The sequence below is a fragment of the Branchiostoma belcheri genome, unplaced genomic scaffold, assembly GCF_001625305.1.
Source record: "Branchiostoma belcheri isolate BF01 breed outbred unplaced genomic scaffold, Haploidv18h27 scaffold133, whole genome shotgun sequence".
Taxonomy (NCBI): domain Eukaryota; kingdom Metazoa; phylum Chordata; class Leptocardii; order Amphioxiformes; family Branchiostomatidae; genus Branchiostoma; species Branchiostoma belcheri.
The window spans coordinates 230648-245021 of NW_017802747.1; the positions used below are offsets into that span (position 1 = coordinate 230648).

A 14374-nucleotide genomic window follows, 5' to 3' on the forward strand; every position below is an offset into this window, starting at 1 on the left:
GACCCGACCCNCCCCCCCGCGCACGACAGCAAGCGCGACCTCACAATCGACCAGTGGACATCTGCGTTCCTGGTTTTCCACTTTATCTATATCCAGCAGCACCCCGACCACAGCTCGCACTTAGTATCTTATTTACACCTCATCCGGGACCTAGCTGCTCGCAAGGCTAGGTGGTTTCGGTACGACGAGCAATTCCGTCATCACCGTGAAGGGTCCCCTGACACCCCTTGGAATACCTCCCACCTGCAATTATACGTAGATGCACTTACATTTGTACTAACCCCTCCCCAGATCAGGCCAGGGCTTCCCAACCAAGCCTTCCGACGCGCCGGGGCAACGCACCCCAGACCAAGTCCCGTGATGTCCCATCTGGGTACTGTTTTCGATTCCACACGCCCGATGACATGTGTTTCAAAGCCGCCTGCCACTACAAGCATACTTGCTACCGCTGCGGCGAAGCACACAAAGCCTTCCAGTGTAAGGGAAAAAGCACCCCAGCAGTTGCCAACCCCAGTAGACGCTAGGTCTCTAGCCTTCTATCTCTCGGGCTATCCCCACAACGACAGAAAGTATCTATTAGACGGTTTCACCCTCGGGTATCCCCTCGAGTACTTTGCAATTGGGCCGCGGCTCCGCCCCCTAATCATCCCGCCACAACCAAACCAATGCCATTTTCTCGTTATACGAGACAAGCTTCGGCAGGAATTGGAGTCTGAGCGTGTTGCCGGACCCTTTTCTTCGCTTCCCTTCCAAAACTTATTCCTATCCCCACTCTATGCCGTACCCAAAAAAGTCCCAGGTAAATTCCGTCTGATCCATGATCTTTCCCACCCCAAAGGGACGTCTGTTAACGATGGGATCCCCACTGAGGTGTCTTCCGTGACGTATGCAACTATCGACACCGCCATTGGCCACATTAAAACCCTGGGTCCGGGCTGCTATTTAGCCAAAACTGATATTGAGTCAGCCTTTCGGCTTATCCCGGTCCATCCAAATGATTATCATCTCTTGGGGTTCTATTGGGACGGAAAATTCTATTTCGATAAATGCTTACCAATGGGCAGTTAAACGTCATGCGCGATATTCGAGAGCTTCAGTACCGCTCTGGAATGGATAGCGCGTAACAAATTGCACATCATGTTCCCTACACATATCTTAGACGATTTCTTGTTTGCTGCAAAGACTTTCAGACAATGTCACAGAGATCTCACTGCTTTTTCCAAACTGTGTCTGAACGTGGGGGTCCCTCTGGCGGAAGGAAAAACTTTTTCACCAGCCACAACGATGTCCTTCCTTGGCATTGAACTGGACACGATCGTCATGGAGGCTAGACTGCCATTGGATAAACTCGAAAAATGCCGGGACCAGCTAGCCTCCTTCTTGCAGCTTGGCAGTGCAACACTTAGACAAATTCAGTCGTTGGCAGGCCTGCTTAACCATGTATGCCAGGTTGTACCGCCTGGCCGTGCCTTCTTACGGAGGTTGATTGACCTCACGAAATGCCAACCCACTCCACATTCCACCATCCCGATAACTCAACAAGTACGCCAAGACATGCTTATGTGGCTTACTTTTTTGAAAGATTTCAATGGGCGATCATTCTTCTTAGACGAATGTTTCATTTCGAACCACACCCTTCACCTTTACACCGATGCTGCAGCCTCGCTCGGGTATGGGGCGGTTTGCGGGACTTCCTGGTTTTATGGCGCATGGCCATCCCCTTTGTGTACCCGTAACATCACGATACTCGAATTCTATCCTATTGTAGTCGCGCTACACATTTGGGGACAGTCGTGGGAAAATCGCAGCATTCTCCTACATACAGACAACGGCGCCCTAGTCCACATTATTAACCGCCAGACCTCCAAGAACCCATTGATCATGCCCCTGGTTAGGCAGTTTGTGCTTATTTCTCTGCGCCGTAACATACTCTGTAGGGCCACACATGTGCCTGGCAAACAAAATGTAATGGCAGATACTCTTTCTCGATTACAGATCGACCGGTTCCGACGGGAGTTTCCGCATATGAACCCACACCCGACACATATCCCAAGACGCCTGGCGCCGAACACCTCAATAGGACCCTGCTATCCTCGGCTCTGGCCCCTTCCACCCTCCGCTCCTACCGTCAGGCTTTGCAGCTCTTCCGCAATTTCTCTGTGGAAATCTTTGGCAAAGACTTATCTACTCCACCAATTTCCACATGCACAGACCTCCTAACTCAGTTTGTCGGTTTCTTACACAATAAGGGCTTTGCGGCGTCCCCCATATCCTCTAAGCTATCCGCCATCAGTTTTGTCCATAAATTACTCGGCATTCCTGACCCTTCCCAATCTTTCGTTATCCATAAGTTACTACATGCCGCCCGCAAATCCACACTCCCTGACGGCAGGCGACCAATCACACCCAACATCCTCAAATCCTTAATCGATACCCTGCCGTCAGTCTTGGCCTCAACCTGTGATCGCCAACTGTACAAAACACTGTTCTTCTTTTCTTTCTACTCCTTCGCCCGAGTAAGTGAAGTCACCGTCATCAGTTCTTCTAACCACACCTTGCAGCTCCCACATGTGAAAGTCCAGACGGCCCCTGTCCCCTCTCTATCCGTGACCTTCCACACCTACAAGCACAGTGCTCCGGGCCACCATCCGACAATCTCTATTGCAGCGCACCCCGACAGCTCCTACTGCCCAGTAGCTTATTTTAATCAGTATCTCACACTGCGAGGAAAGTGTGCGGGATGCCTCTTTCTGTACCGCAGTGTCCGCCCAGTCTCCAGCGACTATTTCTCACATATCCTACGCACATGCGTTCAGCATGCGCACTTGGACCCGCGCGCTTATACAGCTCACTCCTTTCGTATAGGAGCAGCTACTTATGCTGCCCAAACCGGCGTATCAGACCCCCAACTGCGCGCCTTGGGGAGATGGTCTTCAGGAGCCTACAAGAAATACATTCGGCCATAACACTATTTGCTCTCTGTAAAATAGTTTTAGTTACATTGTCAAGTCGAAGCCCGCAGCGGACGGAATGGTGAGCGGGATGCCTCCTTTCCTCTCTGCTTCGGATATCTGTTAGATCCATTAACTAATTTCGGTTACCTTGTTAAGTCCAAGCCCGCAGCTGAAGGATTGGTGAGCGGGTTGCCTCCTTTCCCTTCAGTTGCGACTGTCTATTAGGTACTATTTGTGACTAGTATATTGTCCTAAGGACCTCCTATTTGTTATCTTGCTTGTAATTAAGTCAGGTGCGCAACTGATGGAATTGTGAACGGGTTACCCCCTTCCCTCTGTCAGTAGGCATCTTATGTTAATCGTACTATTAATACGTCGAGCCGACAGCCAAAGAACTGGTGAGCAAGTTGCCCCCTTTCCTCTCAGCTTCGGCTTACTGTAGGCACTCCATTTACTAGTATATATTACCTTTGTCTGTTTAATCTTTGGCTAATAATTATTATACAGTAACTCTGCCTTATTTATAACATCTACAAGTTATACAGGATGCTATACAAGACGTGCAGGTCGTCTTCTACGACAACATTTTGAACTACCTCTTTCTAAGTGAGTAAACACTTAACCTGCCGTTTGCAGCATTGGGAAAATCTTACCTCCCCCCTCTCACAATTCCCATTTTGGCCCCGGGCGGTGGAGAGTTAGGGTTGGGGTAGCCGGCGTCGCGGCACGTAATTTACCCATTGACTAATCCTGTGAGCTAAAAGATCTGCCACGTCAAGTTATGCATGTACAACTTTCTGCCAAACGTCCTTTATTGGATTCTGTATTATCTAGTATAGGTCTAGTTCCACTTTGTGAAATAAGCCAATTATTATCGCCATATAGTCAATACCTACTTTCTGTTTTGGTTCTTCCTTACTATGGCTAATATTATGTGGTTCAGTGGTTTTTCCTAATTTTTCTGTAATCCGCAACGATAATTTTCCCCATATTCTTCATACTCCCTGTACTAACTTAAGCGTAAAGTCCATTTCCCTGATCGTTCAAGTTCAAGGTCAAGTTTATGACCTAGGTCAAGTTCAAGGTCATGTTTATATGTCTCATTTGTTATGAAATTAAACAGTTGTGTTCCTGCCAAACTTACCCCTCCGCATTGTCATTGGTTCCTCGTATTGTTATTCAGCAAGGAAATCCGCATAGTATAAAAACTGTTTTTGGCATGCATGGCAAAAATGATATAATTCAGGAAAATGAGGATCCTATCTGTTAAATCAGGAGGAATAATCTATAATTTGCCAGTCATAAACTTAAGATTAACAACGTTTGGCGAAGGTATGAGATGAGGGAACTCTAGATAGATCAGGGAACTCTAGATAGAATAATTGACCTCTTGACCGTTACATTTTTCAAGAGGAAGTGAGCTTTTAGAGTACACCCCTTCAAGAAAAATCGATTGACCGACCAAATGACTGCTTCTAACTAGTCAGGATATATGTTATCTTTTACAGTCTCGGCGCTTTTTTTATTCCAACATGTCATCATCAGACGTGGTGTCGGCACACTCAAGTTTTTTTTTTTCAACTTATATTAATGCCGCCACCAACACAGGGGACAAATCACCACAAATATATGACAAGACAGTACACATTTTCACCTGAGTGAATGTAGGAAAGTCGTGTAAATTGCCTTTCCCAAGGGCACAGGATCGGTGGCATGTCAGGACTCGAACCCGGGACCCCTAGGTTCCGAGTCGCACACTCTGTAGCTGCGCCACACGATCCCATGGTACTTTGTACTTGTGTACTTTGTCGAACAACTGTTGGGTGGCGCTTTTACCGAATGGGCAGTTTTTATCACATGCCACCTTTACACACACCATTTCTAAGTTGACTCGGCGAAGTCGACTTGAAAAATTTGTGTTCACACACGGGGCTGCTAAGCGACTTGGTACTCCCGCTGTGCCACCCTCCCCTCAAGTCAACTCGTGGCTCGGTCTTGCCTGACTACTACGCAGAGACGATCAAGTCGACTTCGCCCGTTTACACACGCGAAGCTAGCAGACTCAGCACCCCGCTGCCCGACTTAAGTCTGGTTTGGATACGACTCAAGTTGTCTTCATTAGAATGCGACTTGAGTTGATTTTTTTTCTTTTAACACAGGGAAATTTTCGCTCAAGTTGACTAGCTCAAGTCGTCTTGAGCTCTAGCTGACTCGAAAAAGCAGGCCAATGGCCCGCTTTACACACGCCATTTCTAAGTTGACTCGGTGAAGTTGACTTGAAAAATTTCTGTTTACACACGGGGCTACAAAGCGACTTGGCACTCCCGCTGTGCCACCCTGCCCCCAAATCGACTCGGTGGCTGGGTCTTGCCTGACTACTACGCAGAGACACTCAAGTCGACTTCGCCCGTTTACACTCGCAAAGCTATGAGACTCGGCACCCCACTGGTCGACTTAAGTCTGGTGTGGATACGACTCAAGTCATCTTTATTAGAATGCGACTTGAGTTGAATTATTTCTCTTTACACAGGGAAATTTTTGCTCAAGTCGACTAGCTCAAGTCGTCTTGACTTCTAGTCGCCTTGAAAAAATTATGTGTAAAGCATGCCAATGTCTCCATTCCCACTAAGATAGAATTGTCTGGATCAAGCCGAATTGATTCGCCTAGATTTGGCTTTGATTCGGTTCGATCCGGGTCGATGCCGGATCAAAGCGAATCAATGGACCTTTCCGGATCCAACGCATCGGACCCCCCTGTTCTTTTCGAACATCAGCGCGGGAAATCTAAGAGCAGCAAAATGAGTTTATGTCTACTTGATAAAATCTCCTTGTTTTACCGGTGAAATTGAATTTATGACATAGGAGGCGATTTCAAGTTAACCAAAGACGTTTTGTCATTCTTGTATTTGTTTATGAAGCCACCATTTTTGTTTATGGCCATGTTTGCGTCCTCATGTTTCTACTTGTATCACAAAGGCCTTTATAAGTTGCGCCTTTCCTCGTGACCACGAGTCACGAGGAAGAACCAACCTAGAAAGCGTATGCGTGGTCCAGTATTTTAACACACGTAAGACTTTTGTTGTTGTCAATATTTATTCCAGATATTTTTTCTGATAGCATTTGAAGTAAATATGTCAACATGTTATTTAAAAAAAAGAACTCAAAACTTCTGACCATAGACAAATTTGCCTTTGGGCAGCCACATCTATGACAAAGGTCATAGATTTGGCTGCCTGTATGACTTGCTTTTTTGTACCTCTCCTTCACAGGATCGCTTAGGTATATACTGGATAATGTCTGTTTCATAGTTTTTTTTTGTATAGTGCATATTGTAAGTAGGGCGCAATTTAGGCTAACCAGGCCTGCGAGTCCTTTCCCAATAAACTTGAACTTTAACTGAAGGTATCTTGTTTGAGGTGCATAGATTATGATAATGAGCAGAAATGTTTCACATCTAATCATGTCAAATTGTCCCTAATAAATTAATGAAACTATACATACTAAAAAAAGAGTCACAAAATAACTATATTCGTGCAATACATTATGGTGTCCGTTTTGAACCCATATGATAAGATTAGTCGCAAAAAACTACAGTGGTTTGAGGTATAATAGATCGTTGACTTGGAATTAAGTCACCTCAAGCTCTGGAAGAAAAATACTGCAATGTATTGCTGTTTTTTTCGGTTAATTTTCTTTTAGCGTTTACTAATACTAGTAACCTCCATGGTGTCGTTGCGCGCCCGCGAAAGTACGGCTATCTATTACACTTACATCTGGGTCTAAAACAAGACGCAAGTTTACTGATGGGATAAAATGTTGCCATAAAAGCGCTTCTCTCACTATTGCTTTGTCATTGACGTGGTACGGCCTTTTGCCACTTGGCATGGGTAATGCACCCCTAATTCAACTACAATAACATCGCTCTTAGCAACGAGTGAGTGAGACTTGAGTGACACGTGGACATATCCGCCAAATGAATAGACTCTTTAAACTGGCTTTCATCCCAGGAAATTTGTACATACTAGATGTGATACTGTTGCTGCCGAAACATTAGAATAAGTTGAGAGAAACTGACATCACTTTGCAATATAGTGATCAACCTATCACACAGTTACAGTATGTGAAAAAAAAATCATGGCAAACCATGTAAAAAACATGAATGGATGAAAAAAAGAAACCTATATAAGCACATATTTTTCATTGTGTAGTAAACCAAATTTTGGGAACTTTACATAACAACAAAAATGAAAAGAGCATATGAATTATTATTTTAATTCGGTTGTTTTACTTCATTCTAAAGCAGTTACAAAATGGAGTTAAAGGCTAAATATCCTGAATATCAAAATAAATGGTCACTTGGGGGACCCAGTTGTACAGTTTTCATTTGTGTGTCTGTGTTACCATATGTAAATTGAAGATCTTTTATCTAGAACAAAACGTTATCATAACAAAGAGTTAAAGAAATACCTCGATCTTTGGAAAATAGTTGTCTGGTGTTTTCTTCTGAGACATTGGTTGTTTTTTACTACTAGGTTTCTCTCCTCCATCTTCCATTCCAATCCTTATGTAGCACGCAGATAAGCCAGCATCGCGATGTATTGAAATCTCCTGCAAAAATTTAAAACGAGAAAAAATTTTTACTAGTTAGGTTTTTAACCTCTGGAATATATACAACGTGCAATTACCGCATCAACTGCCTAAAATTTTAGATATCGCACTAACAGCAAAGTTAACAGTGGCACTACAAGAAAAAGATGATCACAATTATAATGCACACATCTCCGCATCCTTTACTAGAACGACTACACTGACTACACTACAATAACCCGAAGCGTTCTTTTTCATTTTCACAAGTCCTTTGGCTCCCGTTCCTCTTAGTGGTGCTCTCAAGGCGCTCTCTCTGCGATCTAAAATTGGCCAAAGCGCGGAGAGAGTGCCGAACTCCACGAAACGACCTTTCTGCGCTCTCTGCGCGACCAAAACCTCAAGTGTCAGCAACGTATATGGGCGACCGATGATTTCACAGCTCACTGAACGAATTGCAGAAATAGAGATAGAAATTCTGTACGTTTCGTATGCTTCACAACATTTGTGTGATAGTAATAATCTATAAAATCCCATGTCAATCTCCTGTTAGAGTGGACGGATTTTCTCAATTTAAAGGACATTATTTTGCCTATACTGTGAAATATTTATGCCCCCTCTATCCATTAACGGACACGTGCTTGGGGATAAAGTCACATCAATTTATCATGTCAAAATGTAATATATATATTTTTTTCTAATTTGTGTTCTTACTGGCATTGCATAAATGTCACTTTTTGCTCCCTGTCAGATACCTTCCCATCTTTTTACATGATGTAGTCAACGGCATTTCATATAACATTGACATAGAGGCACATTTTATAAATATTGATTTTTTAAAACATTATTTCATTTTGAGTACGTTTCACATAGAAATAATATAGATTTAGGAGCTGAAAAATCTGCGGACGGTCAGAGCATTTGTACATAATTGATGCGCCGTCAACATCACAATTGAAAAAAAGGTCAGATTTCACGTTCACGAAAATGTGTGCAAAATGGCCTTATCTTGCTGAGCCATAAGGCCTTTCACAATGTGTCGCATGTTTTGCTGAAAATTTACATATTTTTACATTTATGCCCTGGTAGTGTCATTTCGCACATTTTTCACAGAAAGAAAGGGGGATGTTTTTATAACCCCTCAAATTTGCAACTATTTGTACATGTTGCAAGTCGACATAAGCATTCGCCATGTATAGAAGAACAACGACAATGGTTATGATTATCGTTAGGCACTTCTTAAGTAGTACTAGCTGTTGCATCGCTATACGTTTATAATTGAACAGATACCAACACATTACCTGTAAGATGACTTCCTGGCGTGTAATTGAGACGACAGCAGTGCTGATGCAGGCCAGAATGACAAGCTGGAGGAGCCCTTTAGTCGCCATCTTTGCCATTCCCCGTTAACGTCTGTTACCTCTGAGAAGGCTGTTCTCATTAAATCCATTTCGCAATGCCCTACATGACCCAGGCTGTCATGTGGCAGTGATATACAAACATTTCATTTGCCTGCCTGTTATAGGCTAACAATATTGATATGTTAATTGGGCCTCATTATATATTCAAATTTGTTCAAGGTTTAAAGTTTTGTTAGGGTTATCTAATGAACTTTGGACAAACCTGTGGTGGAAAAGATTGCAACAGATATCCTGCGTAGGCCGGCCTTACAGCAACATCAGAGTATTTGAGTATTTGTTAGGGCGTATGTGCACCTGATTTGGCCAAATACCTGTCGTTTTACTTCGCTGCGTCGTTAATATCTTTTTATAGTTAAAGATTTACTCGTTTTTATAATGGGCAATACTGTATTGGTTTTGTAACTATCATTAGCTACTAAACAGCATCGTGTAAGATGAAAGGACTCGTGCTTTTCGAAGTTTTGGTAATTGGACTCTTCGCGTCGCTGTCTGTTGTCAGGTAAGAGGAGCTAAAATTTATAATATCTAAAATTCACAATGCGTGAGCTTCATTCCTTATGGCTTGAAAAACCATGCATTTTAATAGAGGTGCCTGATTGATCCCATGCGTATAAAACCATGTCCAACTTCATTTTGTATGTAATAATATAAATTTCATGCAATCTCCATAGCATAGGAATGCAATTTGAACGTTGTAAATATATTCTTTGCAGCTCATCCTGGTGCACAAGGAATGAAGCCGTCTCGGTGTTAGCAGTTCTGACTTACTACACTAAGTGTGGTGTCTGGAACTGGAGTTGGTGTACACGATACAAGTAATACAACATTTTTTTTTCTGCCTTTGTCTTTAAAATGTTCGGTTTTTTGTCCTGTTTTAACGTATTTTTTTTATAAAGTGACATTTACACTGTAAAAGAACTGCACTAGCACTTGTTAAAATATCTTTAAATTCGTATTTTTAAAGTTAAAAAAGGTCCATTAACAACAACCCACATTGATGCCAACCACATACCACACTATCACTTTGTCTCTATGTTAGGCATGTATACCTACGGCAGTACAGAGTAAGATATGAATGCTGTCGTGGCTGGGCCGGGTCGTACTGTAACCAAGGTAGCTACAAACATGTTTTTTAAAAAGCTAAAAGGTATTAAGATATACCAATTTTTGAAGTTCTATGTTTTTACAATGTCAATATCAGTAAAAAAAAGTTGTATTACAAATGATGTCATGTACGATGCTTTTCATTCTGTTGGACAAAGATAAGCAGTTCAAATGCTGTGCTCTTTGAAACACATGTATATACTGTCTATAAAATGTGTTTTATAGTATGCATTTACTAGTTTTTTTTTAATTTGTTATTATGTTGATCATGTAATATAGATATAGATTTGTTATCATGTTGATCATGTAATATAGATTGCTTAAAATACGCAATTCAGCATCTTTGTATACAAATAAAGATGCCATGTATTTTACTGAAATATAAACGAAGTCAAATAAACTCAATATATATAAAATAAACTTACGTATATTGTTCCATTTAGCGATTTGCAGCCAAGGATGTAGAAACGGCGGAAGGTGTATAATGCCGAATGTCTGCAGCTGTCGACCAGGATATAACCCCCCTCGTTGTGACCGTATGTGTGTTAAGTTATAATGTGCATGTGGTAATGTTTTACGCAAAATATGTCATTTCATATCAATATGCTTATCACATTAAGGCCAATACAAACACAAATGTCGAAATTTAAAACAGCTAAAAGAAAAAAAAAATCTTAATATGTCATTTATAACTTTTTTTTGCATTCCTTTAGATACCTTTTAAATTTGATGTCAACTGGCATAATGCCGCCAAGTACAATTAGATAGATTAAAATAACGTAAAATTCAAAGGATTCTAAACCTGAATACTAGTAGATAAAGTTAGATGCAGACTTTCGGCGTGTTAATTTCAATTCAACATATTTGACAACATTAGCCCGATAACAACGTTTGTTTCTATTTAAGCGGCGTTAGGGTACCGGTATTTTCATTTTTTTAAATTTCCTTTAGCCAACTATGCATGTGCCAGTAATCCATGTCGGCATGGGACGTGTCGTGAGTACCATACGCACTACAGTTGCACCTGTCAGGCCGGATGGCAAGGAACAACATGTAACATAGGTAAGCACATGCTTACAAATCTTACTACTGTCATTCTCACACATAAGTGTAGTTTAATAACTTCAATTTTCACCTAATTACTTTATTACTAACTATATGTTTATGTATTCTTTGTTGAAGTTGTAAACTGCGGGCATCCTGGATCTCTTACAAATGGCAGTGTGATAGGCAACAGATTCCAATACGGTGATACAGTGCACTTCACCTGCGAGACAGACTACGTTCTTGTCGGTCAGTCCTCAGCTCAGTGCCAGGGAAATGGTCAATGGTCGGCATCAAAACCACGGTGTCTCTGTACGTATATACTAGGTGTTTTATGCATGCACAATAAACAGTGAGAAAAGCGACAACTCAATCTCCAAATAACTTTGTCAATTGTCTGTTGTATAACGTTATGTCTTGCTTTCCAAATGATATAGTTCATATTTCACTTGCTGTAAAAATACATTGTGAATATAGATGTCACACTGTTATATATACATAATACTGACGTTTTAATTAGGTTTAGTGCTATCACTTTGACTGTTTTTCCTGATACAGTCGGCAACACGTGCCAAAGCAACCCTTGTCAAAATGGGGGGACTTGCATAAACAGTGTCGAGCAGCACGAGTGTGTCTGCAGGGAAGGATGGTCGGGAGAAAGATGCGAAACAGGTATGGGTTGTTTCGGGACTACAGAGGCATTGTTGATAAACGCCGGCATCACATTTTATTTATTAGTTGTATGTTATTACAAACCGCTTTATTAGCATCGATGTTTTGGCGAGAAATTACTGATGTATGTCAGGTCGATGGGAATTTTTTGTATCTACCATTAAATCTGCTGTGCATTATCTGGTGATGAACAAATAACGTTTTTCTCATATGCTTAATTTTCTCATTTTCCTTAAAACACTGGTGGCAGACAAAGCTCCCTTTAAAATTCATTTTTTTTCTATTATTCTATTTTACAGAAAAAAAATTGAATGTGTTTTTGGCAAAATCTTTTTTCTCAATTGTAAAATAGTGAGAATGAAATGAATTAATATAACATGGTTTCTATTCGCTACATAGTACAATTATTGTATATGCCTTGTAACAGATGAATCTTTATGTACAGCCCCAATTATTTCTGCACTAATTTTATATGCCCATGACTTTTAACTATGCCTCTTTGCAGACATATCACCACCACGTGTTGAGTTTTGCCCAACTGACAAGAACATTACGGCTGTTGACACTCGCGAAACAGTCGTTTGGCAATCACCAGTCTTCAGTGACTTTAGGAACGAGACCGTTCATGTAACCTCTAACTACCCCAGCAACGTAGAGACCTTTCCGTGGGGACAGTACGATGTCCAGTACACCGCGACCAAGCCTTTCAACGGCCTGAGATCTTCTTGCGAGTTTACAGTACGCGTTTATCGTAAGTAACACCCAATCTCATTAAGCACTTCAGGAGTTACAGAATTTTATCGCGACGTGACGTAATTATCATTAATTTAGCACAAGTTAAACGATGTGAACGCTTTAATTGTTGTTTTTGAATCCATTAAAATTAATTTTCATATCACTTAAAAGTGTCTACGAACATTTTTCTAGTCTATAAAGCATTTACTCAGCATTTTTATTTACTAAGTATTACAGGGTAATTTTTACAACGTTTGTTGGTGCTTTTATGCATAATATTTCAATCCGTTTAATGAAATATATTTTTTTCTCGTAGCCCGTCAATGCCCACCGTTGGCTCCCCCTGTCCATGGGGCCTTGGCTTGTAACGGCTGGATCACGCGGCTGGGCCGTGTGTGTAAAACCTTCTGTCAGCAAGGCTGGACCCTTCCTAGGGGACAAGAGGACAAGTTGAATCAGCTATACGCGTGTGGGGCCCATGGAGCATGGATTCCTGCTTCGACCATAGATTGTTCCGGTAATTTTATTCCTTCCCTAATGATAATGTTGGTAATTGGTCAATTAATTATCAAAAATGCTACTTTCTTGTTTGCTATTGACATGATTTCATATCAGACTGTTATTGATGTACTATTTTACTTCTTTCAACACATGCAATCGTACTTTTCCACTACAGAACATTTGTTTGCCACACATTTAGGACCATTCCAAGACATTGCCCCCAAAACCAGCCAAACGGCGTGAGGGGAGGGGGTGGAGGTCGAAATAAGACTGGCCAAAAAGTAACGGACCTCTCAGAAGTCTTTCGAACCACAACCTACATTTCTGCGTATCTGCTCCTAAACATGAGGGGGGCGCCAAGTATTCGGCTATGTGTGACAAGGGCTTTAAGATCGAGTTCACGTATTTAAAAACTATATCCCGTCTATAGTTTCAAAATGGTTTTGAAATTGTGTGGAAAAATATCTCCTGCAGCAGAGTTCTGTTGCAGCGTGAATAAAGCAGGGACAATACGTTCTGCTCACGTCCTAAGACCTATTCATCACCTTCCTCTGACCTGGCCATGTCCGGCTAGCGTTTAGGAGCAGTCTGATCAGATTTAGGCCGAGCGTACCTTTCTACACGAATTTAAATTAACCCACCCCGCCCCACAACAGAAAAATCTCGCTTACTCCTGAAAATTCGGCTGGCGTTCTGCTGATTTATAGCCAGACACCAGCAAACAGCCAAACCTTCCGACCGACCACGAAAAGTAGGTCATTTTAGGTACCAAAAAGTACGTGACCAAACGCTGACTTTGCTTCGACTTTGTCCTTACTATGGATGAGAACGTTCGGCTAGTGTCTGGAAGGCCAAATTTGTGAATGTTCGAGAGGCCAGGCACGGTGGTCAAATTTGGGCCGAATTGTAACTTTTTTCTAACCGAATCATGTTCGATATGTCGTCATTCGAACCAAACGTTCGTTCGATCCGGAGAGGCCCGCGGTCATGTACAGTAAACCCGCGGCTTCAAGCCCGTTTTTACACGGGAACCGCCTAACAGCAATAATACACCTTTTCATAAATAGAAACCCATTTCGGGACAGTATATCTATGCCCTGGTTTATAGTGGATATGTAACATGTAACGAAGCTACTGCCGTTATCGTGTGTGACCTTGAAGATCGTAATTGTTGTTTACGCGGATATATGTTACCCCCCTGGACTTACTCACTTACTCGGCTTTACATGCGTGCAAACATGGTTTTTCAATCATAACCAAAAATTAAATTCACCTAGAAAAAGTTTTATTAAATTAGGCCATGTTGATTTGATTATATGGATGACATCCGCGCGCGCATGAATTTTCGGCCGTTTCCAA

The 14374-nt window shown here is 41.8% G+C and overlaps 2 protein-coding genes across 3 annotated transcripts in view; one reads left to right on the forward strand and one right to left on the reverse strand.

Annotated features, from left to right (window-relative positions):
* Positions 1-8964, reverse strand: part of LOC109464170 (sushi, von Willebrand factor type A, EGF and pentraxin domain-containing protein 1-like) — a 42237-nt gene extending 33273 nt beyond the window's left edge. For both annotated transcript variants that reach the window (XM_019761105.1, XM_019761104.1), the window contains exons 1-2: positions 8840-8964; positions 7422-7562 (exon numbers count right to left, since the gene is read on the reverse strand). The gene's annotated coding sequence lies outside the window, so the exon portion shown is untranslated. The remainder of the gene's footprint in view (positions 1-7421; positions 7563-8839) is intronic.
* A 1546-nt stretch (positions 8965-10510) lies between these two features.
* The window catches only part of LOC109464172 (sushi, nidogen and EGF-like domain-containing protein 1), a 6272-nt gene continuing 2408 nt past the window's right edge, over positions 10511-14374 (forward strand). Inside the window, exons 1-6 of the mRNA XM_019761109.1 lie at positions 10511-10599; positions 11015-11125; positions 11246-11419; positions 11666-11779; positions 12285-12530; positions 12831-13031. Coding sequence (XP_019616668.1) covers positions 10548-10599; positions 11015-11125; positions 11246-11419; positions 11666-11779; positions 12285-12530; positions 12831-13031 — 898 coding nt within the window. The 5' untranslated portion in view covers positions 10511-10547. The remainder of the gene's footprint in view (positions 10600-11014; positions 11126-11245; positions 11420-11665; positions 11780-12284; positions 12531-12830; positions 13032-14374) is intronic.